This window comes from Gobio gobio (assembly GCF_949357685.1).
Source record: "Gobio gobio genome assembly, chromosome: 22".
Classification (NCBI taxonomy): domain Eukaryota; kingdom Metazoa; phylum Chordata; class Actinopteri; order Cypriniformes; family Gobionidae; genus Gobio; species Gobio gobio.
The window spans coordinates 20,247,694-20,273,299 of NC_137118.1; the positions used below are offsets into that span (position 1 = coordinate 20,247,694).

Genomic DNA, 25,606 nt, shown 5'->3' on the forward strand with positions numbered 1-25,606 from the left:
ATTCTCTCACTGGATGATGCAATTAATACTCGTATATTGTGTTACCGCTTCTATTTTGACAACTTGTTTCTTGACCCAAAAACAAAAGCTTTATCATGGTTGTCTGATGAAAAAACCCCACTGCATTTCCATGAAAAATGTCGAGCTTGGCCAGAGCACCCCGTTGGCCCCCTGACAGGAGCCACTGCCAAAAAGACAATGCGTTCCTCCACTCACTTGTGCTGGGCTTTCTTCAAGTGGGATTTCTCTAGTGGAAAGCGATTAAAAACTTGTCGCGTTTGGCAGGCGTGCGGCGTGCTCTCTGGAATGGGATTCTGAGGGGAGAGATCGCTCTGCGTCGTGCTCCTCTTGTTCCATACATCTCAGCAGTGGCCTGTGGATTTCGCCACACTCTATTTTATGTCTTTGAAAGGCTTTACAGACTTCAAATATCAAAAGCAATATGGACATTGACGGCAGGGACAATTCCCCTAGATCAGGGTTTCCCAAACAGGGGTTTGTGAGAGAACTGTAGGCAGTTCATGAATTGATGAAAAGCTAATAATGAATAATATCTAATGTAAAATTAAAATAACTAAATGGAGCTGCATGATAATCGTGACATAGCTTAGAATGATTATGAAAACAAAGGCTGCAATTTAATTAAATAACTAAAGGCTGATGCAGCGCATGCAGCGAAGTTTCATTCGGCAGTTTAGATTTATATGCTGTTTAATGTTTGATGATCGCTTTTTTTTACATGTGCGTAAGCAATGCTTATATCACTTATTTGTTTTTGGATCCGTAGATTCTGTACACTGTAAAAAAAAATTCAGTTAAAATAGGGCATGATGTACTGTATAAATATGAAGGAATTTTGCCTATTGGTTTTTTTTACAGGTGTTTTACCTGTATTTTGAATTACACATTGCATTAGTTTGTGTTTTAAGGGCTAACGAAATTTTCCGTAAAATTACTGGATAATGTCCTGGCAGAAAATTTTATTTTTTACAGTGTACTATTTCAGAAGATGCTTTATAGCGCCCCCTACCATATAACATTGAAAAATGACGGAAAATTCCTTCAGTGGCGGGGAAAGAGTTAACTGAAATCAGAGAACTGTGAACATGCAAATGTGTTGCTAAATTATTGAAACATTAACTTATATTAGCTTCCATTAAAATCTCAGAGGGTATTTCAAGTAAACACCTACATAAGGGGTTCAGCTTAGGACAGGAACCCCTGCCCTAGATATACGCTCAATGGCCCAGAGGTGATAGGACATGTTAGTAACTCACGGTTCATGGTTAGATGCTGCCTGGGATCAAACCAAGGGCGTAGGTTTGATTTTAAAATTGGTGGGGACAGCCCTGGAAGCTGAGGATTCAGGAAATGAATAGGATAAGGTATTAAGGTTTTTAGTCTATATTGACCTTAAAGGTTCAGTGTGTAGTATTTATGAGGATCTATTGACAGAAATTAAATATAATATACATAACTATGTTTTCAGTGATGTACCTAACATGATGAACAGTTTTGTTTTTTATTACCTTAGAATTAACCATTTCTATCTACATACACCGCGGGTCACCCTTACAGTGAAAACGGCATTTTGCACAACCATGTTTCTACAGTAGCCCTAAACGGACAAACTGCTCTACAGAGAGCTAGCTAATCTCTGCTGTCTCAGACGACGACATCTTTATCCTGTGTCGGCCACCGTAGCTTCTTTATTTGTTTCCATAGAGACAGAGCGTATTTAGGCCACGCCCACACCGGGGTGGGGGGGGGACAATCCAACGCTCTCCATTGACTTTGCATTGCGTGAGGCTGCCTCATTGTCATTTCGGACTTATAACAAAAAACTGAACAATGTCTAAAAGCTGATATGTGACAAGGTGTACAGCAAACAACCTTAAAAACACAGAAATACGTTTTTATAAGCTGTCGACCCCAAAAAAACGAGCGTTTAAGAAGATAAAAGTGGATACAGGCAATACGAAGTGAAGCTTCAGCAGGAAGAATGGGTCAATTTTGGGATCCTGACACTCAGTATGCCTCAATATGTCTATGTGTGCAGTAAACATTTTGTCACTGTTAAAGGAACTGTATGTAAGAAATGTTTTTCAATTAATCATAAAATGGCCCTGATATGTCACTAGACATTAAGAAATCATGTTAATTTCAAATACTTATATCACTGACAACGGTTGCCCGGCCAAGATATTGTCATTTTAAAAGTGACAGTTGCAGCCCTCAACTGATGTTGATGTTGTCATGTTTTGTTTTGGCCTGATGCGCCACCCTCCACCTGTCTACCAATCACGAAGTCAGTAGTGTTTCTGCATTCGGGTTGCCAGCTCTGCTCTAGTTAACACAGCTGCAGCTATAAACTTTTTGGATAAACAATGTCTAACTTAACGAAACCTAAACAACCTCCGAAATAAAACAAGGATTTGTATAAGAGATGCCTTTGAAAGATGGAGACGGCTGAAAACAGAGAATAATTTGAAGACTGATGCCAACGTTGCTCATTTTCTCCTGGACAGGTAAGGTTCATCTATGTTTGGCTAACTTGTTAGCCTGGATGCCAGCCGAATTTAGCCCCGCCCACAATTTTTTTTGCTCGGGCAATTCGGTCTGGACTCGCTCCATAGAGGAGTAATTATGCCCGAACAGAAACTGTTCGGACCAATGAAATTGTCAGGGTGGGCTTTAGACGATGATGGACAGATGATAAACAGTAACGTAATCATCCACGTCATCGAAGGCTCTTGGGTTGAATTTGCTCTTATCCTAAACGGAGAACTTGTTTGTATATGCATTCACCTTCACTATTTCTCTCAGAAACGATGATCGTGTTGGTAAGTACTCTGTGTATCCTTAAATTATTTTATTACTGGCAAAGATCGTTTACACTCATCTTTTTCTTGTAACGTTACTTAATCCAGCGTGCGTGCAGACAGGGTTGCCAAGTGTTTTTGCAATGTCGCGCACAATTGCTACTCAAAACTATAGCCCAAAACAATAACTTTCCGGGGGGTTCTCCGGAAAAAAATGGCGTTTGGTTGGCAAAATATGTTATTTTGGCAAGGTTGCCTGCTAAAATTCGCATTCCTGGGTTTATATAATCACATAATTGGGGTCGCTTCAACCCGCGGACATGGAGAAAAACACGGACTTGGCAACACAGTGCAGTTGAGTTCTGTTGACATTTGACAACTAACGTTACGCGTTGCTCTGATTGGTTGTGGGTCTATCCAATTGAGGTCTTTCCTGGCTCGGTTGAAACACGCCCCATAATCAAAGCTCAATGGAGCGGTACCAGACTCATATTCTGACTAGAATTGAGTATGGCCACGCCAGGCTACTAACTTGTACTTAATGTAAATGAACATTTCAAATATTCATGACAGTCGAACAAAGTTATGCATGTTCGTGCAACGTTAGGTTAGCGCAGATGGAGGAGGTGGGTCATTGAATTGAAAAGGTAACGTTAAGGAATTGTTTGGTAAATAAAAACGGCGAGCCGTCATTGCTAACATTAGTAATGCATTATCAGAGCCCGTTTCTCTGTCATTATGCTGGGACGCTGAGGAAAACAACATTAGCACGCCATTATGGCATTGTGAAAACGTATTTGAGACAGTAGCCTAACGTTACTTCGGTAAAAATTATTCCTCATTCATTAGTACATTTTTGTGATTCATAATTACTTCACAAAACATCGCTCTTGAAGCATAAACATAATTAACAGAAAGAAAAAAAACTTACTGTGTACGACTCGTCACTTGCCATTGAAAGCTCCGTGTAGCAGCCTACGTTCCTGCTGGATCCTGCAGCCTATCTGGCAACCTCGAGTCAGGGGAGGGGGAGAGGGGATACACCGCTCTACAGTCATTTGAAAGTGATTGCAGTACCAGTTTTGGCCACAGTCCTACATACAGCTCCTTTAAGTCAAATATCCAAATGTCCGTTTTATATATTATATTTACTGTCGCTGATTACGTTCCCCTCTAGTCGTCGTAGTTCTCAGTGTAATATGACCCGCGCGCTCTGTCTCAATGGCCTGAATCCACTTTTTTGTACTTAAAAGCTTGTTTTTTGGGTCAACAGCTTATAAAAACGTCTGGGTTTTTGCTTCTGGGTTTTGTTTAGCTTGTTTGCTGTACACCTTGTCACATATCAGCTTTTATTCATTGTTCAGTTTTTTGTTATAAGTCCGAAATGACAAAAAGGCTGATTCACGCAATGCAAAGTCAATGGAGACGGTTTGATTGTTTCTCCCCCCCCGGTGGGCGTGGCCTTCAGATTATGACGCGTGTCGCTCTGTCTCTATAGGGAGGGGTGAGCGGTGGGTGGTTGCAATTCGCAACCTCATCGCTAGATGACACTAAAATGTATACAGTGCACCTTGCACCAGTGCATGTTAATTAATGAATTATGAAATGTTACAGGTAACTAATAAAGACAAGGAGGCAGTTTAAAAGAAACTTAACTTTATTTCATTCATCCAATAGTCGATGTGTCTGTCTTGTTCCTTTCTATTTGAAGAAGCCAAACACATGTCTGTGTCTGTCATTAACAAAAAGGATGTTGGCATATTTGTTTCAATCAATATTGTCCAGTTTGTCCTGGTGGACATGGCACACAGTAATACTGTTATGTCTCACTTGTGCCATTGTTGTTCTGAGCCATGTTTTCAGTCTCCTAAGAGCACCGAAACCTCTTCCAGCCTCATCTAATGAGACTGGGATGACTAAAAGCAGCCTGACTAGGGTTTCAACTTCATCAAACAGACCTCTCACTTCAACAAGACCAAGCAATGTTGTGTTTTCATGTTTAATGGGGACTTTACACAGACATAATGATTTTTGTACAAACTGTATATTCCATCCCCTTACACTAAACCTGCCCGTCACACTGAACTTTCTTCATTTTAACATTTTTAAAAAAACACCACTTGTGATTTATTTTCCTCATAGGACCAAAAGATTTTCAAGATATTGCCATCTTTGTGGGGACATTTTGTCCCCATAATGTAGGGTTTCTCACACACTCTCACACACACACTAGCGTTTAGGTTTGCCACTTATCCGGCGATTGTCATATATTGAAAAAACTGCACTGTCCCTGAATCAATATGTGACGCGATTTGCCCCGTATTTTCGTGCACAGAACTATTATTTTCTCCCTCACTTACTGCATCTATGTTTTCGGAGGAGCTTTGCTTTGCCGCTTCGCACAACCAAATGTCGCTACGGCCTCTTTGTCTGGCTATCACCAGACCAAGCTCAATTTAAGATTGAACATTGGTCTGGGGAGTCTGCTATGTATTTTCTACTGCACAAGAGGCATGATAAACTATGGAAGGATATCGCGGACAATTTTCAAATGGAATTGCAAATGGTATTTGCAATTGCGTTTTCAATTTGTGGACGCATAATATGTGACACAATCCAAAAGCAATTGCAAATCGCGCATTACCATTTGCATTTTCGTTTACGCAAACGCACAATGACTGCCAAATTTCAAATGGAAAAGCAAAGTCTGTTTGCAATTGCATTTCCAATGTCTTGCAAGTTATGACCCTGCCATTTTGGAATAGCAATAGAAAATCACCTATTTGCTCTTTTATTTCCTCCGTGTCCTGCCACAACCTGCACAAAATTCAAATGGAATCGCAATCCTCTTTGCGTTTGCATTTCCGATGCCTAACACAGTCAACTGTCAATCAGGCTTGAGGGCGGGGTTTATTGATGTAGTCGGAAAGTAGGCCACGCCCTCAAGTGGTGGAAAACCAAAAGAAGACTGCTCTGGTTGCAAGCAAATTGTCAAGAAGCAATTAAGATAGGGATGCTTTAACCGTTGACCAAAAGTAAGAATTTTGACAGATTAATATACAGTTAAACGGTTTAAAATGTGTAGGCTATATATATTTATTTATTTATTTTTTTAAGGTTTTTATTTTTATTTAATTTTTTTGCTGCATGGTTAAAGCAAAATATGCTAAATTCGGTTTAAAAATCAGTTCAATATATAATATAGGCCTATAATCTTTTGAAATAGGCCTATCCTTTTATTGAACCTGGGGCAAAAAGACATTTTGAAAGATTTCACCAGCTGGTACTTTCGGTTTTGCCGCGGAGATCCTTGTGATAAATAAATGTGTTGTATTTATGATAATCCATGTAGATTTCAGTTGACGAAAATAAATAATAAAAGCGCGATAAGTCACGAAAGACAACTGAATTACTGACAGGATGCTGTGCGCATGTTCCTAGCACAACACGGACAAGAGTGCCCAAACGGCCAAATAAACACAGAAATAGGCTATATCAAAATGCCAAGTCGAGTATTCACATAAACACAGTAGATGTAAGCACTGTGTGCGTGCACTGCACACACATAAATTTATAACCGGACCTCAAATTGAAAAATTTTAAATTAATCTGATGAGAAAAAAAATGCCGGTTCTTTATAAGATTCAATCTGATTTAGCCTAGTAGTTTTTCGTTTTGTCATCTTAATGTATTAATTATTTAGAATAAGTGAGAAATAGGCTATTTAGTATTTATTTATTTTATGCTTTTTATTTATATTACTTTATTATATATTATTTCAGTTTTTCTCTGTTGTCAGAAACGCTGCAGGTGCGTGAAAATTTGTTTGAATCCAGGTTCTGTTGTTGAGCTGTTCTGTCAAATCTGTTAAATGTCAAAATAAAGATACAAATATAGTTCAATGAATAGGAATAGGCTACATATGATGAAAATAATAATGTTGAATAAAATGAAATGAAGAAGAAAATCAGATCATCAGAGGAGGTAGGCTACGAAACGAACATGAACTGCGATTGAATGTCACTAATGTAGTTTTCTTTTCTTTTTTGATCGTTTGGCTCTTGAGCACAGAATCGTATGGACAACACACAACTCACATCATGTCAAGTTTCTATAGATTTTCTGATTTTAACTCATCATGATAATTTACTGTGTCGGGTGCAATATGATGATATTCGTCTGATATAGGCTAGCCTATAGCCTACCGAATGCAGTCATGTCACTTTTCTTATTTGCTGTTTTTTTTTTCTGGTTGCAGGTGAACATACAATCAGTTCTGCATTTTGACTTTGTTTGAACTAAAGAGTTTAAACTTGTTTTTTATTACAAAAATAGCCAAATCCCCCGTTTTCCACCACTTGAGGGCGTGGCCTACTTTCCGACTACATCAATAAACCCCGCCCTCAAGCCTGATTGACAGTTGACTGTGTTAGGCATCGGAAATGCAAACGCAAAGAGGATTGCGATTCCATTTGAATTTTGTGCAGGTTGTGGCAGGACACGGAGGAAATAAAAGAGCAAATAGGTGATTTGCTATTGCTATTCCAAAATGGCAGGGTCATAACTTGCAAGACATTGGAAATGCAATTGCAAACAGACTTTGCTTTTCCATTTGAAATTTGGCAGTCATTGTGCGTTTGCCTAAACGAAAATGCAAATGGTAATGCGTGATTTGCAATTGCGTTTGGATTGTGTCACATATTATGCGTCCACAAATTGAAAACGCAATTGCAAATACCATTTGCAATTCCTTTTGAAAATTGTCCGCGATATCCTTCCATAATAAACAAGCATAAATTAAATGACTCTGTACGCAATTGGATAGTCCTTCAACCAATCAGACCACAAGAGGCGTGATCAACGGGCAACGACCCATCGCTTCACTACCCAATAATATCTGTCTGCGCGCCAGGTGGATAAGCCACTCTGTGATTGGTTCCCGCAAAAGTGTAACAGGTTTCCAGACTGAGTTGCAGGGCGAAATCAAATCGCCGGCAGATCAGGCTGGGTTTACCCAGTCTAACGGCCTCTCACAAGTTACAAAGAAAAAACAAAGCCAATCAGTTTAGCGATGTGGGTTTGGGAGGCGGACTATTAACCGTTAGTGTACCATGAATTGCGCATTTTTCATAGAACGCTCTTGTAAGATATTTTAATGAGATGAGATTTATATATGAGATATTTAAATTATATGTTTCCTGGTTGAATAAAAAAATAAGTAATACATCAAAATCACAGTGGTTATATATAAATATATAAAAAAATTATCGCAATTATTGCTAGGGACAAATCCGTGTTACTACTAAATAGTGACACGTCCCTATCGTGCCTACTAAATTCTACGCCCCTGGACAAAACCTTCCAATATTTGTGTAACACCAACCTACTTACCAACTCGATAGACCTAGTAGGTTATGTCCAACACATTCTCATGACAATTCATATGATAAGATACTGAATGTGTGTTATTTGTGAGTGTATAATCAGTGACCTCCTGACCTCCTCTTGGCAGCGAATCGTTGAACAGTCCTTCGGTGACCTCACACGTACTGCCGTCCCCGCCGCACACACGGCATCTGTCCTCCTTTGCATCCGAGCCCAGGATGTTATCACAGCCAACATGCTGAAAAGACACACAGGCAGGGTGTTTCAGTGCAGGGGAACATGGTCGAAGCGTTCTCAGACCGTGACTGTCTGATTAGAAGAATAACATGTCATTCGCACAGCTGTATTGAGTCATATTATGACATGGAAAGACGAATGGTTCTGGTTTTGCTTCGGGACCATGATTTTACACTGGACATCAATACAGTACCAAAATTATTTACAGCATTGTACGAAATTAAATAAAGATCTCCTTTAAATCAAACATTGTCAATTTTCATAATCATCCTGTCATATCAACAAATTTCAATTTTGTAAGAGCATAAACAATAGCAGAAGCATGACTTACAGTATTTATAGTTCTAGTGTTTTGTTTCTAAATGTCTACATGTCAATTGGATTTTGTTGGTTTTCTGCTTTCAGCAGCCAATAATTCACCACACAAAGCACACTGTGGTCGGCACAAACCATGTTTATCCATGTTGCGTCAAATTTTCTTTCATCTTGCATTTTGTTCATGAGGGCATGTCACGCAACCTGTCCATGTTGGCAAACTTGACTGGCTTCTACAAATTACAGGTGAATTTGTGCCAAAATACCGTAGACTGGACACACAACCTTTGAATAGACATATGAAATATCCATATCGGTCGTCAGCCAATATTATAGATATTTTTTAATTCTCAGTTTCTCATTTTGCCTGTTTTTACATATTGATTACCTTTAGCTTCATCTAATGCCTACTTAAAGTGAATATTTGAAAACACTAATATTTTAATAAATGTTTAAATGTAATCTTTATAAAATCTCAAAATGAATATAAATTTTCTCAGTGCACATTATAATGCTGTGATGCTATCACAGCTATTCTAACTACACTGTAAAAATATATTTTTCAAAGTTGTCAATATAACAAAGATTACTGTATTATGTTTTACAACTAAATACTAGTTCAGTCTGTCTACTTTAAAATCTCATGTTTAATTCAATGTGTTACTTATTTGTTAAAATTGTTTTAAAGTAAGTCATATACCAAATTTCTTTCAATGAATGCACAACTATGGTGTGTTGCAGTTTACTATTTGAATTGAAGATGTTTTTCCCTGCTCGGAACTGACATGAGACCAATTTTTGGGTTGCAACCCAGCAGTTGCGAATCACTGGACTAAATATAAGATTGATTTCTGTTTTACTTTGTTTTGGATATTCCCTATAAAACCCCTGTACGTGCCTTTACTTGCATTATTATTATAGTCCAAAAGGCAATGAGAGGTTGTTGGGCGCAGCACAGATTGATTTCTTGGAGTTTAAAAGAACATTGTGTGCATTTCATCGCTCCAGATCAGATCAAAGAGGAAACCTTGGGGATCAATTAAAATAGTATCTTAAACCACATAAATCAAGGATGCGGACAACAATGTGCGAGACTAACAAATACCAAACTGCAGACAAAATCTTTTCTACACAGAGTTCAAAATCCATTTTAACCCTAAAATAAACAAAGCGTCACACTATTACGTCAATTCGGTTTGTTATACAAAATATATTGTAAGCGAACTGAATATCATTCTCGAGTGGTTTACCCTCCTTTCTATCCAACTTGGGAAAACAATTAGATTCAAAACTGTACTGTCCTGATAAGAGGGTCAGCCCTTTCAACTGCAGCCTATATTTAGGCTTCATTGTTCTGTGTTAGTGATTGGCTACGTTCTGTAGACTGTCCGTCTGAGAACGTTAGTGTCTGATAAACAAAGATAATGCAACATTTTAGGCCACAAGTGCCACATGAATATAGAAATCTATGAAATATACTAGGAAAAAGCCATTTGTGGGAATGTCAATTTACGATTTTTCACAGTAAATTATACAATGACTTGCGTTGCGTCCGAAATCGAATACTTCCCTACTATATAGTATGTGAAAAACACTATGCCAAAAGAGAAGTGTGTTCGATTACATACGGTGCATCCCAATTCGCATACTATCTGTCTTAAATAGTATTCGAAAATAGAATTGGTATGTCCCAAATCGTAGCATTTACCCGGATGGTCTACTATTTCTTACTAGATCGACGCACACTCTAACGGCTGATATTGCCCACAACCCATTGCGAGTTGGATAAAGATTCGATTAGAACTACAAACGCGGATAAAAAGTGTTAAAAAACTACAAACATGAAGGATGCGCAAGTCCGATGGTTAAGTAGAGAAGTTTAGATAAAGGGGTTTCAGTGATTAATTATCAGTATCCAACCTTACCTGATGAAAAGATATTGATTCAATATTATCCACATTATATTTCACCTGCAAAAGCATTGTGAACTTTTGTAATGATACGTTTGGCCATTAACTTTTAAATGCATCATTATATTTAAATTGCAAACACATGAGGAGAGTCTCTGCATTAAAGACCCACAAATGGCAGATCAACATACTACTAACTACAGTTCTCTCTGATACGGTAGGAAATAAAATTGAATGTGGAATGAGTGTAACTGTAACAAGGTGATTAGCAGGGCAGTTTAAACGGTGACAGGATGCACGTAACTAAGCCACAGATGTCAGAAGTCCTTGGATGACCTACTCCTTCCTGAAGAAGATTCTGAAGTGTGCATACGATGGACACTTTACTATCCCATGAGGCCACAGGAGAGGATTTGTTAATGGAGGTGAAGCGACGCAACTGATTCTGGTAGGTCACATGATAAATGACAACATGGCAGATGTAGTACGTCCGGATTACATTCATAATACACACATTCATAATATATAAAACATAATTTTTTAGCACATTCAAATGCAGTACCGACTCAGACAGTATGTTATGTCAGATGCACAGCTGCAAAAACTATAAGAATATGCAATATATCAATTATAGTTATTCGCCATATATAGTAAGGAAACTTACTGTTAACCAATGAACAGGTTTTTACTGTCGCATTTTACAGTCTTTTACCATTAAAATCATGATAATTTTTTTACAGTGTATGTATTGCAAGCCTACAGATACAAAAACAAAGTGTAATAAAATAAACACATAAATGTGTATTTTTGATGTTTTTTTGTCCACTATTCTAAAAGAATAGTACATTTTTAAAATCGTAAAATTGACCAGAGCCTGAAATAACATTGGTTTTGCCATAAATAGTAGCATTTAGTGTGTACTGCTCAGTATGCACTATGCTAGTACTCCATTCTTAACACAACCATTGGGTATTGAAAATAAATAGTATGCCTGGATAATCTAATATTTGTGGTGGATTTTAGAAGTATGCATTCTTGCATACTTTACCAACAATCCCTTGCACTGCAGAAGAGGAGAGGTTTGTCAAAGAAGAGGAGACGTTTATAACCATTCTCTTTTTCAGTTGCTAAAAAAAGGGATAAAAGCAACAACAAATTTCATATGCCTCCCACGGACCATTGGCTGAGGGTCTGATGCAAAAAGCTGACAAAATTGGACATACTTTGGGAGTTTCGAAGATCTGATTGGTTGAATCCTACAGGACTTTGTCATGTTTACATGTTTCATAATTTTCTTCAGGAACTGCGAGTGAGATTTGGGCTGTAGACTCACCTTGCACTCTCCATTGATGCATATGTCCAGAGAGTCGGCCTGGCAGCGCGTGCCGTCGATGACAGCGGGGGAACGTTCGGTGTAGAAGTTGTAGCCCTCAGCCAGACAGTTCAAAGCACACGGTTTCACTCCACCTGAGAAACACGCAGAGTTTATCGTCAAACATCTCAGCTTTATCAGGTTATTGATTGTTCCCAAGGTCCTCGAGAACTCCTTTACACCCCAGAAGTGTCTAAGAGGTGGCCACGATTTATGTCATATGATAAACCGAAAATCTATACGGAATAACAGAGCCTCTCGTCTCACCAGTGCATTGATAAGTAATTCGCAGACTGCTTTTCTTGCAACTATCTCGAGCCAGGGCTTCTCAGACGGGGCCCACAGTTTTCTTTTATGCCTTTGTTGATATTAACAATCCAGTCAAAGCACTCGAGCACAAGAGAGGCATTACTCATAGTGGAATCTGAACGTTCTGCCTGACATCATTACTGCACCGACACAGGGAGAGACTAACACAGCTGCCAACAAAAATCATGGAGACATCGACAAAGGTTATCGCAGACTTTACAAGTGAAGTTCACCTCCAAAATGAGTTTTAAGAGCCAAACAATTGGTAATGATAATGCTTATTACGGGGCAGTGAGATAAGGAGATGATTGAGTCGACTGTGAACTTCCTGTCAGAATGTTTTGGAAATGCCTCTTGATCTCTCGCAATTTCTCTTTGTTTATTGGGTTCGGGCCATTTTGTTGTAAACAAGAAATACACCCTTCCCTCTGGGTTTCCGGCGGCACTTTTTCAAAGCAGTTGGAAAATGTGCCAGAGAAAGACCCAATGAAACATAGGGGTCAAAGGTAGGGGCATAGGTTGGTATAGGTGATGTACATATATATATATGTGTGTGTGTGTGTGTGTGTGTGTGTGTGTGTGTGTGTGTGTGTGTGTGTGTGTGTGTGTGTGTGTGTGTGTGTGTGTGTGTGTGTGTGTGTGTGTGTGTGTGTGTGTGTGTGTGTGTGTGTGTGTGTGCGCGCATGTATACATATTGTTATTTATAGTTATATTTATAAACGTTTATCTAATTGGACCCCATTGACTTTCATTGTATAGATAAAAACAAAACACTGAAACATTTATTATCTTCTTATTGTTCCACAGTATAATTCCATTGTATCATTTAATAAAGCTTTGGAATAACATGACAGAATTATCCTTTTGGGTGAACCATCCCGTTAAATTGACAGGCCTAACTGTCACCCTTTCATTTGGAGATTGGACCTCTCTGAGGAGACGAGAGACTTGTGTACGTACACAGTCAAAGACACACACACACACACACACAGACTAGCGATACATGGTGTTCTATCTGGAATCTAAAGAATTTTCAGACCATCAAAGAGACTTTCACAGTGTTGGTGTTAGCAGGGTACACAAAGCAAGCCAGTATGTATACTGTCACTGGAGCCCAGACTTTGGGAAGGCTGTGGGAGAGAGCGGCTCCCTCTGTAGCCTGTCGTTCTGTGTTGCGGGCTGGGAACTTACCTCCAGTGTATGGCTTCCAGTTGTAGTACTTCCCACGGAAAGGCATGTTGTCAAAATCGGCACACTGCTTCTCCCTAAAGTCACGTGATCCTGCTGGACAAGCCTGCAAATGAATGATCCGTTGAGGCCTTGTAAAAGCATTCAGATGGTACTCTCATTTACTCTTGTGTATATTATCTTATAAAGTATTTATAATACTTTAATTTTATTCAATTAAATATCATACACTCAACAATATTAAATAGTGTCAGAGATTCCCAGCAGTTACTGCTGATGAAAAGTCCCATAGCATGGTGCTACCACCATATCACCATAGGTATGATGATTTTTTAAGGTGGCCAGAGTTATGACTGCTGATCTCATTTCACCACTGGATATTTTTCTCTGTTGCATCTGGGTTAATATTAACTCTCCCTGGCAAACTCCAGACATAGTTGCACAAAGGTTCATGGTTCATTTTGAATAATGGCTATTTATGTCCCAGATAGGCTAATGTGCAGAGCTCTTGATACGGTTGACACCGGTGTGCCTTTACTTCATTCTCAACTCCTCAACTCCTACAAACTTCTCATTGTCTCTGTGTGACTTTTCAATTGACAATATTTTCTAAGAAGTTTGCACTTATAACACAACCAAACTATGCTCACTGAGGCATCCAAACACTTGGATAACGTTTGAATCCTTATTCTAATCTATGCTTTTTTTTTACAAGCTTTTACAGATTTAACCTGAATCTGTTGGTAAATGTTGTTCCCTATCTGTTAGGATTTTTTTCCCAGGAGATGGTGATGGCCCGGGTGGAGAATCCTTGGTTTCTTTTTGTTTTGCCACATTTTCAGAGAAAGAACAGAACAGACACTTCCTGGGTCACACAGCCTGCAGACCGGACCCTCACCTCCTCATGTTTGGTTGCAGCACACTCAAAACCCCACACAGGTCACTGTGGAATGTTCAGAGGGCGCAAAGCTTTTTTACCCACCACCCGCCGGTTACAGTTGGAGTTTGTGGAGCAAGGTAGGTGTTCCAGTTAACCTACAGCCACGGAATCAGGACACAGCTTCCTGACATGGAGGCCAATGCTTTGCTGCACCGCCCCACCACAGGTATGTCAAACACGATGGTTCCTCTGGTGCCACTCATGCAAAGTTTGGAAGCCACCGAGGTTCAATGGTGTCCTCTTTACCTCGGTGGAAGGAAAAGACGCCCTAGCCTAGTGTGTGGAAATTGTGGTCCTATTGCCGAATGATGCAAAAGAGCCTGTCCCTCCAGCTGAGATGGAGGAAGGTTTCTACAGCCCTTCTTTCATTGTATTGAAGAAAGGTGCTAGGTTATGACCAATCCAAGACCTGCGAGTTTTGATACAGGCCTTGCACAGGCTCCTGTTCAAGATGTTGAGGCAGAAGTGCATTCTGACATGCGTTCACCAACAGGATTGGTTTGCAGTGATAGATCTGAAGGACGCGTACTTTCATTTCTCGATCTTGCCTCGGCACAGACCATTTCCTCCCCTTCAGGCTGTTCCTGTCTCCGTGCATCTTCCCGAAAGTCGCAGAGGCCACAATTGTCCCGTTAAGGGCATTCTCAATTATCTCGATGACTGGCTGATTCTATTTCAATCTCGAGATCTTTTGTGCACACACAGGGACCTGGTGCTCAAACACCTCAGCCATTTGGGACTTCAGGTCAACTGAGAAGAGTAAGCTCAGTGCAGAGTATCTCTTTTCTCGAGTCTCTATGTCCAGGCACGTTGTGGTCACAACAGATGTGTCAGAGATGGGCAGGGCTGTTGTATGCAATTGGCACGCAGCCTCAGGATCCTGGACAGGACCTCGTCTGTGCTGGCATATCAATTGCCTCGAGTTGCTGGTGGTATTGCTTGGTCTTGCAGAGGTTTCAGCCGTTGATCCAAAACAAGCACGTGTTAGTCCGTATGGACAACATGGTGACGGTTGCATACATAAACTGCCAGGCAAGCTTTATCATGTAGCGGACATGCTGTCACAGCAATTGTGCAGGGAGAGTGTAGAGTGTAGGGAGAATCCTCCCATTGCCCTGTAAAGTATTCCTTGACTGAGGCCTCCCTCGGCACGGACGCACTGGCACACATCTGGCCCCAGGGTCTGTGCAAATATGCGTTTCCCCAAGTAAGTAAGTAAGTAAAATTTATTTGTATAGCACATTTCACAGATAAAAATCACAAAGTGCTTCACAACAGTACAGTACCTAATCAAACAAGTAACAAAAACAATAAATAGATAAGAAAAATAAACAGAAATGCACAAAAGACCGACCTAACCACCCTACAGTCTAGGTGAAAGCCTCTTTAAATAGAAGAGTTTTCAACTGTGTTTTAAAATTTTCCACTGAGTCGAGGCAGCGCAAGGAAGGAGGCATTGCATTCCACAGCCTAGGTGCCATAGCTTGAAATGAACGGTCCCCTCTAGTTTTAAAATGCGTGTGGGGGGCCACTAAAAGTGGCCTGCTTGCACAGACATTGTGCAAGGTCAGGGAGGACAAAGAACAGGTCCTGTTGGTTGCGCCATACTGGCCTACCCGGACTTGGTTCTTGGAGCTCATGCTCCTGACGACAGCCCCTCCCTGGAAAATCCACCTACTTTCTCATGGACAGGGCACAATTTTGCACCTGCACCCAGACCTCTGGGACCTCCACATCTTACCCCTGGACAGGATGTGGAAGACTTGGTGTCTATCACTGTTTGTGATAGCCCACTCATCACTCAGGCTAGAGCCCTTAGAGCCTTAGTCTGTTTGCTAACTGGTGTGCTTCCCATCAGCTGTAAAAAACAAACAAAAACAAGAACAGACCAGTTCAAGGAAGTCCGGCTGAAGTGACCTATTCTCATTGTAAGTACTGTCCTTCAGTCCCAGAGTGGTACAAAGAACTACACAGCTTACGTGAGGCATTGGGTAGGTTACGAATGCACTTGTTACCCGGCACACAGTGGTTTTTCCGACATATGCATCACGAGTACCTCGTAACTCAGGTCAGCAGTTGTGGCATTTCTATAGGAACCCCTAGAGTCAGCATCAACACTACGTCGAAGTGACTGATAGATAGAGAATGTCTTGGTTACTATTGTAACCTCCGTTCTCTGACTGAGGGAATAAGACGTGGTGTCCCTCCTGCCACAATGCTGAACTACCCGCTGAATGGCTGGGACACTCTCTCGGCTCCTCAGCTGAATAAGTGGATGTACGCCAGCTCCTTTTATACCCGTATGTCCGGGGGAGTGGTGCGTGCAAATTCCACGCGCCAATGAGGTATCAGCCTTTTCTGAAGTATCAGAGATGTTTGGGGCTCCCAAGTGTGACCCCTAGTGTCAGTATTCGATACCATGTCTTGTTCCCTCCATCAGGGAACTGAGGCTACAATAGTAACCGAGACAGCAGTCACAGGGATATGGCACATACTACCATTTAAAATTTTGGGGTCAGTAAGATTTTTAAAAAAGAAATTAATACTTATTCAGCAAGGATACACTGAAGAGCAAAAGTGACCGTAAAAACTTTTACATGGGTACAAAAGATTTATAATTCAAATAAATGCTAATCTTTTGAACTTTCTATTCATCAAAGAATCCTGAGTAACAATAATATATATCGGATTTCACAAAAATAGTTTTCAACATAGACAATTATAAAACATGTTTCTTAAGCATCAATTCAGCATATTAGAATGATTTCTGTAAGATCTTGTTACACTGGAGACTGGAGTAATGATGTTGAATATTCAGCTTTGATCACAGAATAATTGACATTTTAAAATTCAAATAGAAAACAGTTATTTTATGTAATAATATTTCACAATATAAAACAAACTTTTGAATGGTAATGCACAGTGTGCAGTATATACATTTCTTTTGAATTAACTCATTTGTGGATACAAAATGACCACATTATTAATAGAACATTTGTCCTTTTGCCTTTTTTAATTAAAAAAATTCCCTCTTAAAAAAAACCCCACAAAAAAAAAGTATGTGCATTGTGTAATGAACTCACATTGTTGTTTAAACATTATTGCCCTAAATCCAATTAAACTTTAATATGCGACTCGACTTGGCCTCTTTCCATCACAGCATTGTTATTAACCCTAGTCTTCATGTAAACTGACGGATCATGGAGTCAGCAGTGAGCAAAGGGGTGCGGATTAGCTCATTGTTTTGAAAAGTAGAACAAATGATAGCAGACCTTTGCTTGGTACTGAACAATGGCCGTGGCTGGAACCAGAGCCACAGGGGGGCCGTATCCTCAATGACTTAATAATTTCAAAGCCACAGCCATAATAAATCCAGACGTTGGAATGCCCCGCATAAACACACCAGAGAGTGGTCTTCAACCCTTGGTTGTCTCCTTCAAAAAGCTTAATTTGGGTTCCATGAGGTAAAAAAACGAATTACATTACATCTGTGATGGGGTTGTTGTTTTATAAGCGCCGAACCAGCGCCGGTCTGCTGTCTAAAGCTCCCAAAATCTGATCAAATGTCACCAATAGTCCACATCCACAACACATTTCATTTTCAGTGCATGGGGGGTGCTGTTTGTTTTCCAAAGTACACATTCGTTGCTCTGTGCTTAAATTTTTAAGATTTGTGGTAGAAAGGATGCCTAACAAGCTCAAATTTCCCCTATAAAGTCCTGTGGTGACGTATTTCCTTTGAATCAGGAAGTCTGGATATTGAAAGGCTTGCCACATTTTTCCCTTTTTTAAAATAGTCACATTCATAAACCATGATTAGCTGCTTGCTGGTCATTTGCAAGGGGAGAGACTCATGAGAGCATTCGAAACAAAAAAATTAAAAGTCCAAAATAAGTTGCCAGAAGAGAAAAGTCATATATCTGTGAAGTGAATTTTTAGATTTAGACTAGAATCTAGAAAACTTCAAAGCTAAGACACATTAGCATTAAAGCTATACTAATACTGGGTAATTTGAAAAAAAAAATTCTAAGCATAAATTAAAATCATATAGATTACAAAAAAAAAAAAAAAACTTACGTCAGTGTTGCACGATCTGTATCGCTTCCTCTCTCCGAGACAATACTTCCCTCCGCCTGTTGGCCTGAAAGAGTTTGAATAAAAAAGACTCATGAGGTACCATTATGAGAGACAAGGAATCTATGCAAAAATGCATCCACACACCATTCCAATCAACACCAGACAGCATCTGTACTGCATTTGCTTTTGCAGAGGAAGGCAAATGGTCCAGTAACCTCAATCTCAACATGCCCCACAATCGCAGGACTCACACGCAAGCACATATTTCCAGATTGAAGTTCAGTGTCCTAAAGATCAGACTGGGTCATCAGATCACACATTAAGCCATCTTTCAGATCTGGGTTGACTTTGCTCTTCTGTGCTGATCTCAGATCAGTTTAAAGATAATGCGTTTTTCAACATTAAAATACTCATCCCAATTCAATGTGCGAAGACAAATTCAAGAAAGCCATTCATAGGATGGCTTCCCATTGAGTGAAAACACCCGTGTTTTCAAAACATTGCTCAGTTTGATGGAGCAATCCAACATAGCAACACTGACTCAACCAATGACGTGAGTTTAGGGTGGTGCTATTCATAATAAGCTGTTTAACCTAGTGTGATTTTTTTTAAACAAACCAGTTGAGCACAAACTCCATCCCGTAGCTGATTTAAATGGGCAAAAGGTTTTTTTGACCGGTGGATCAGTCAAATGGATCAGATTGCGATAAACGATAATCTATCAGTATGTGCTACAAACACCATACTAAGGTTAAGGTAAAGTTTTAGTTAAGGTTAGGGGTTAATATTCGTTACAGCATTGTGTAGGTAATCAGTACTATGATTGAAATGAACAATGAAATCTTTAGAATTAGTTGGGCGTAATATGCACTGCACTGGTTTGGGGAGAAAGAAAGGAAAAAAATCACACTTTAGCAGGGCATCGAGGGGGGGCGGGGGGCATGGGTGCAGTAGAAGTAGCCGGGAAAACTGTTTGAAAACAATCATTCTAAACATTTCATTAGAAACAGCACCACCATTTAGAATTTTTTTTTTAAAATATCCTGAGGCTGTTTGATCAATTCACATGAAATTAGGTGTGATTCATCTAGAGACCCACCTGACAAAATTTGACCAAAAGAATTTTGATTTGTCAAATGTTTTGACCCCTACAATAAAATAAAATTTTTGAGATGTCACCCTTAATCACTAATTGACCTGTATATTGTAGTACGATGTCTGTAGCGCCCCCTTTTGACTGTTGTTACCTAGAGTTATCAAACTCTTTATACTATGTTGTTTTCATCAAGCCGGAGAACTTTCAAAATTACAATCATTAGCTCCGCCCGTGGGCTTGAAGAAAGCAACATAAAATCTTTGAAAAAAGTGAAAAATGAAAAAAGTTTGCCATTTTGTATTTAATGTGGATTTTTTGAAAATCACAGGCTTTGAATTTTTAAATACTCCTCCAAGAGGATTCATGATTTCTTGTGATTCACACCAAACTTGGTCAACAGTACGCCAAGACATTAGAGATGCTACATTGCGAACAGATTTTTTATATCCTCAACGGTGTTCCCGTGATATATGAAAAAATTTATGGCAAAAAGTGAAACGGGAAGAGGCTCATATCTTCCAGGTGCATTGTCTTATTTAAATAAAATTGGGGTTGTATGTTTGGTCATAGTGGCTGTTTGGTCATAGTGGCTGATTACATGAATATTATATGGCTATTATGGGTCATGGTTATAGCGCCACCAGCTGGCAGCAGGAAGTGTGGCACTCAAAACAGACTGAAATAATCTTATATTCACCCACTTAAATGCATGTCAGTTGTTTCATTGGAGGCAGTCATCGCTGATTGCAGATATATTATATTTGCAATTCCGCTCTGTGCCAATAGGAGCGCAATAATTATGCACTTCACCTTTAAATATATCCAATCCAGATTCTATCATTTAACTGAATCTTACATGTTACAAAGAAGAATCATAAAAAGGATCTTTCAGCCAAAACCACTGATGTACCACGTTAAACACAATGTGTAATTCATTTCAGCCTTACATGGAGTTCCATTGTTCAAGAGCAAGATACCCCTAAGGCCAGTGATTTCCAATTCTATAAACAATAATCCCCATAATTAATAACCGGGCCCCTAATAAGCCCCCTGAGTATCCACGTATTCTATCAAGGTTGACTTCAGTTCCATAAATGGAAATTCAGAAAACTCCTCAACCCACAAGCAAATATGAAAAGCAGTTTCCATTTGTGTTTGTTTGACAGGGAGCTCAAGACATTTGTACTATCTCCAGTGTCTGTTCAGGTTGTTATGACCAGCAGGGCAATATGCACTTTTTCTCACTGCCTTATAAATAGTTGATGTATGTATCCAGGTCTCTCTCAGAGAACGGCTAAGCTGTTTGGCCATTTCTCAGCAGGTTATTTTAACTCATGAGGGCAGCGTAACGAGGTTTGCCAAGCCTTAGGTGATTCTGGCCATCTTCCTCTGCCTCCCTCCGTGCCGTCTGGCGGCTGGTTGTGCTGTTTTCTCAGGGCCCGCTCTTAATGAATGCTTTCCAGGGCAGCTTGGCTTGAAGTGCTCGGGTTTCCTTTCTCTCGGGTAGCCAGGTTTTAAGGGCCGATCATCTTACACAGGTGTTACATATTACACCGGCCACACTCCCGCCACTGTCTGCAGCGAGAGTGTGAGGATAGACATTTCCGCAACCGCCGGGAATGAAACCTAAACTCCATCTACATCCAAACCTATTTTGAGCTCCTGTGGCTACCTATGAAAAGTTTGGAGAAACTGGCAAGAAAACCACCCTCCGGCAAAAGTCGAAAGTAAAAAATTATTTTGGACCAACAAATATCTATTACATTTGCTTGACAAACTCGAGTAAGGATTTTCTCAACACTGCAACATTTAATATTTTAATTAAATATTAAAATAATTTTTAATACAGTGCGACATCTTTTCTGCAGTCAAAATACACTACCGATTATAATTATGTTTATTTAATGTTTTTGAAAGAAGTCTCTTCTGCTCAACATTTAATCAGAAATACAGCAAAAGAGTAATATTGTGAAATATGATTACAATTTAAAATAACTTTTCTATTTCAATACATTTTAAAATGTAATTTATTTCTGTGATCAAAGCTGAATTTCCAGCATCATTTCTCCAGTCTTCAGTGTCACATGATCCTCAATTGTTATCAATTATTATTGGTGCTGAATTATTATTCACTTACTTAATACTTAATAATTACTTAATAATTAATGTATTAATTATTATTACCGCACCTTAATAGTATGTCCCAACCGAAGATGTGTAATCAATCTAGTCTTGATTTGTGTACATCTTTGTGCAGAAAGGTGAGATATTAATGAGACTAGTGTGAGCAGTAGTGAGATGGACCAAATAGGGACCTGTTCAGCTTTGTTCTGGCTTACTTTGCCTACTTACGCTGGGCTGTCACAATGTCGCATGGACGAGGAGACGCCACCACCGCAGGTACGACTGCACTCGCCCCAGGTTGTCCACGGTCCCCAGCTTCCGTCCACGCTCTGCGGCCATGTCCCAAACGCCACACATTCACCCTGATAACACCACTAACACACAGATATGGAGAAATTAGTTCTTCTAAAATCTTCCCCTCTGTCATAGCTCTCAAATCTATTGAAACCATAGGCGCCGACTTATGTTTCTGCCAGTGGGTGCCCACACCACACACCCCATACCACCCACAACCCCCATCTCTCTTTCTTTTATTATTGGAAAATTGCAAGTGCACCTACACCAAAAATAATCTGTGTCTATGATTGGCACTGCATTTTAATAGAAAGATTCTACAAATTCTACAAATGTCAATACAAAATACTGAAATTGCATTTTTGCATATTTAAAAAACTGGTACATCACGATTGTTACGACCTGTGTTGCCACAGTTACTAAACACAGTTGAAAAAGTAATCTGATTACTCCTTTAAAAAGTAACTTAGTTACTTTACAGATGACTTGATTTTAAAAGTAACTAAGTTAGATTACAAGTTACTTTATTAGTTACATTCAGCAGTTGCCGACAACACCCCTGCCGCCTCAACATAGAAATGACAACCGTTTTTGCCAACACTCACTTTATTGAAAAAACGTTTTAATACAATTTTTAATAAAGACAGTCTTTCTTGACTTCACTTAATATAAATACTCTCCCCGAGACGCAACAAGAAATCAAAAATATATATTTTTACTAAGGAAAATTACTAAAATAGCAACTCACAGTGTCTTGCGACTAAGTTACTTTAATCTGATTACTGGTTTGGAAATAGTAACGCGCTAGATTACTTGTTACTGGGAAAAAAGTAGTCAGATTACTAAGTAACACATTTGGCATTACTGGTTACGACATATGGGTCAATGACAGGATTTTTTTTGTCCAATCTACTAATTAAAAAAAAAAGAAAAAAAAAAAGATAAATCAGGGTGATACTGTACAACTGCTGCCATGTGTCAAGATAATTAGTCTTTTATAACAACAGATACATTTACATTTTATGACATGGTCACATGGTGTGATTCTCCAAAATTGTAATGATATTTGTTTAAAAGATATAAGGAAAACTCTCTTTTTACTTGATGGTTACACAACATGACATTTTGAAAAGTAATGAAATTAACCTTTTTTTGAAAATAGAATAAAAACCTTCTAAATCAGAAACCAACATGAATACCAAGAGTAGATTTAAGGGGGAAAAAAACCTTGGCACATGTGTTTTAAACTAGATTTTGTAATGATTTTTCCATTTATTATATGGACACTCTTATGTTATTGACCCCAATGCCATTTGCCATGTCCATCGTTCATCTGGTGATATGTATCATAAAATACAAGTAGTAAATAATTACATGACATTTTTGAGTGAAATATTACAATAAATAAAAAAACACTGGCATTTGTATTGGTCCATTTCCTCTAACATTAATCCATGAGCATTCCCTTGCTCATTATTAAAGTTATGATTGTAATTAGCATGTCTAAAAATAAGTTAACTGCAGTTGCCATTTGAGAGAAATCTCCTGACTAAATCTTGTTTTGTGTAAACAGCACATTCACCTACTGTCCCTAATCTGAATCCACTCCAGAATAAAAACAGACTCAAGGCTTTGTAATGCTTCGGGACCCCATGAAATCTTCTCAACACTCGACCTCATTATCCATCCAACCCAGGGGACATGAGGACAAGGATTGGAGACGCTAGAAACTGTCGTCACTGTGCAACTGTGTCAGTAGGTTAAGTTCTGTCTCTTTCTCACTCTCTCTCTCCCTCTGTCTGGATGGTTTGTTCTTGTTCTAAGACTTTATTTCTTTCTCTCGTTCACAGACAGGAAGAACTTGGCAAGGGAAAGGCTGTGTCCTCAGCTACCAGTGTCTGAAATCAGGGTAGTGTGCTAAGACACTAGCAGGCAGGTCCAAAATAACCTCTTAAAGAATGTCTTATCTAACAGACGCTCTGTTCTGAAACCTAGTGAGCTGCTTTCGTCAGCATCATTTTAAGGTACTGTAACATATGCTTGCTTTGAGGGCTGTTTAAAAAGTATTCAGCATGATTATGCTGCTTCCTAATATACTTTGTTTTTAACAACACTCCGAGGCAGCCCCGTGCTGCATTGACTCAATTATAAATTATATAAACATTAGTAACCTAAGTTTAAAAAAAAGAATTATTATTTATCTTTGAATATATAAATTGTTATAATGTGTCTTCTAGTCTAATTTCAGCAGATTATGGAATTTTTAACTAAATAAAAAAATATTTTTATTTATATTTTAATTTGTATTAATTGAACTAGAATTCAGAAATTGTGTATTATACATGACGGTCAGCAGAATATGCAACTGTTACAACTTTTTTAATAACCTGCCCAGTCGACATAATTGTTGGCAGATGCAGATAAAATCAAAATGGTTGGTTATTGGTTGGTTTATTGGCTAGTATTTTAATATAAGTATATTATATATCACTATTAAATATATTATTTACTACTAAAAGATTGTGGAAATGTTTTATTTTATCAATAAAATATTGATCCCTATTTTGGATTTTTGAAAATTGCCTTTCATGTAGAGTGTAACATAGTTCTAAGTGAATGAAAACATCCTGCAAAGTTTTAAATCTGAAAGTGCAGTGTATATAAAGTTATTGTCTCTCAAAAGTAAGATTAGACTCGGAGTCAATTGAATGAATCGTTTTTCAATCGAGTCACAAGCCGCTTCGCTGTGATGTCACAACGAAACATTAGCATATTGCCTGTCCACTTATTGTGCACGCACACTGCGCAGAGACCAGGGAAACCTTAAACACTGCAGCGGATACTGGATAGCATCATGTCAAGAAGACACTGTGCTCTACAATGCGTTTATTGTGTTTCATATTGTGTAAGTATCTGGCTATCCGGCTAACTCACGTTATTACTGTCAGCTGTGGGCTGCAGTATTACCTAAAACTGCGTCTATTAATGCAGGTTGTCTGTCATTTTTACTACTTTGATTGAAGATAAAGGATGGAGCAAGATTTGTTTTGCAAACGTTAATGTTTACATCAGCTGGGCTAATGTATGCACCGCAATACATTCCACACACACACACACACACACACACACACACACACACACACACACACACACACACACACACACACACACACACACACACACACACACACACCACACACACACACACACACTGTTAATGCTGATGGTGAGGAATTGCAGTTGAAACATCTCATAATGTACCTCAAAAAGAGTAGCATCACTGAGAAACGTCCTGCTCAAGGTTCGGGTTGAATAACTAGTTCTTCCGATGTTTCGTCATCGATTCGGACTCGCCGCTGAGCTGTAGTGTAAAATCGGCGTCATCCTTAGTGTCTTTACAGTGTGTACAGTCGCTGAGCTTTAGGAATAGGAAGCCTCCAGACAGAGCTGAGGATCAGTTATGGTAAAAGCGTTTGTTTCTGAAATGCGCACTGTACACGGTAGACCAATCGCAACAGACTGAGCCATCTGACCAAT

At 39.1% G+C, this 25,606-nt stretch overlaps 1 protein-coding gene across 1 annotated transcript in view; it reads right to left on the bottom strand.

Annotated features, from left to right (window-relative positions):
* The window catches only part of adamts6 (ADAM metallopeptidase with thrombospondin type 1 motif, 6), a gene marked incomplete at its 3' end in the record, with an annotated part of 104,817 nt that overhangs the window by 29,630 nt on the left and 49,581 nt on the right, over positions 1 to 25,606 (bottom strand). Inside the window, exons 12-16 of the mRNA XM_079804511.1 lie at positions 22,004 to 22,149; positions 18,556 to 18,619; positions 13,542 to 13,644; positions 12,003 to 12,136; positions 8,322 to 8,445 (exon numbers count right to left, since the gene is read on the bottom strand). Coding sequence (XP_079660637.1) covers positions 8,322 to 8,445; positions 12,003 to 12,136; positions 13,542 to 13,644; positions 18,556 to 18,619; positions 22,004 to 22,149 — 571 coding nt within the window. The remainder of the gene's footprint in view (positions 1 to 8,321; positions 8,446 to 12,002; positions 12,137 to 13,541; positions 13,645 to 18,555; positions 18,620 to 22,003; positions 22,150 to 25,606) is intronic.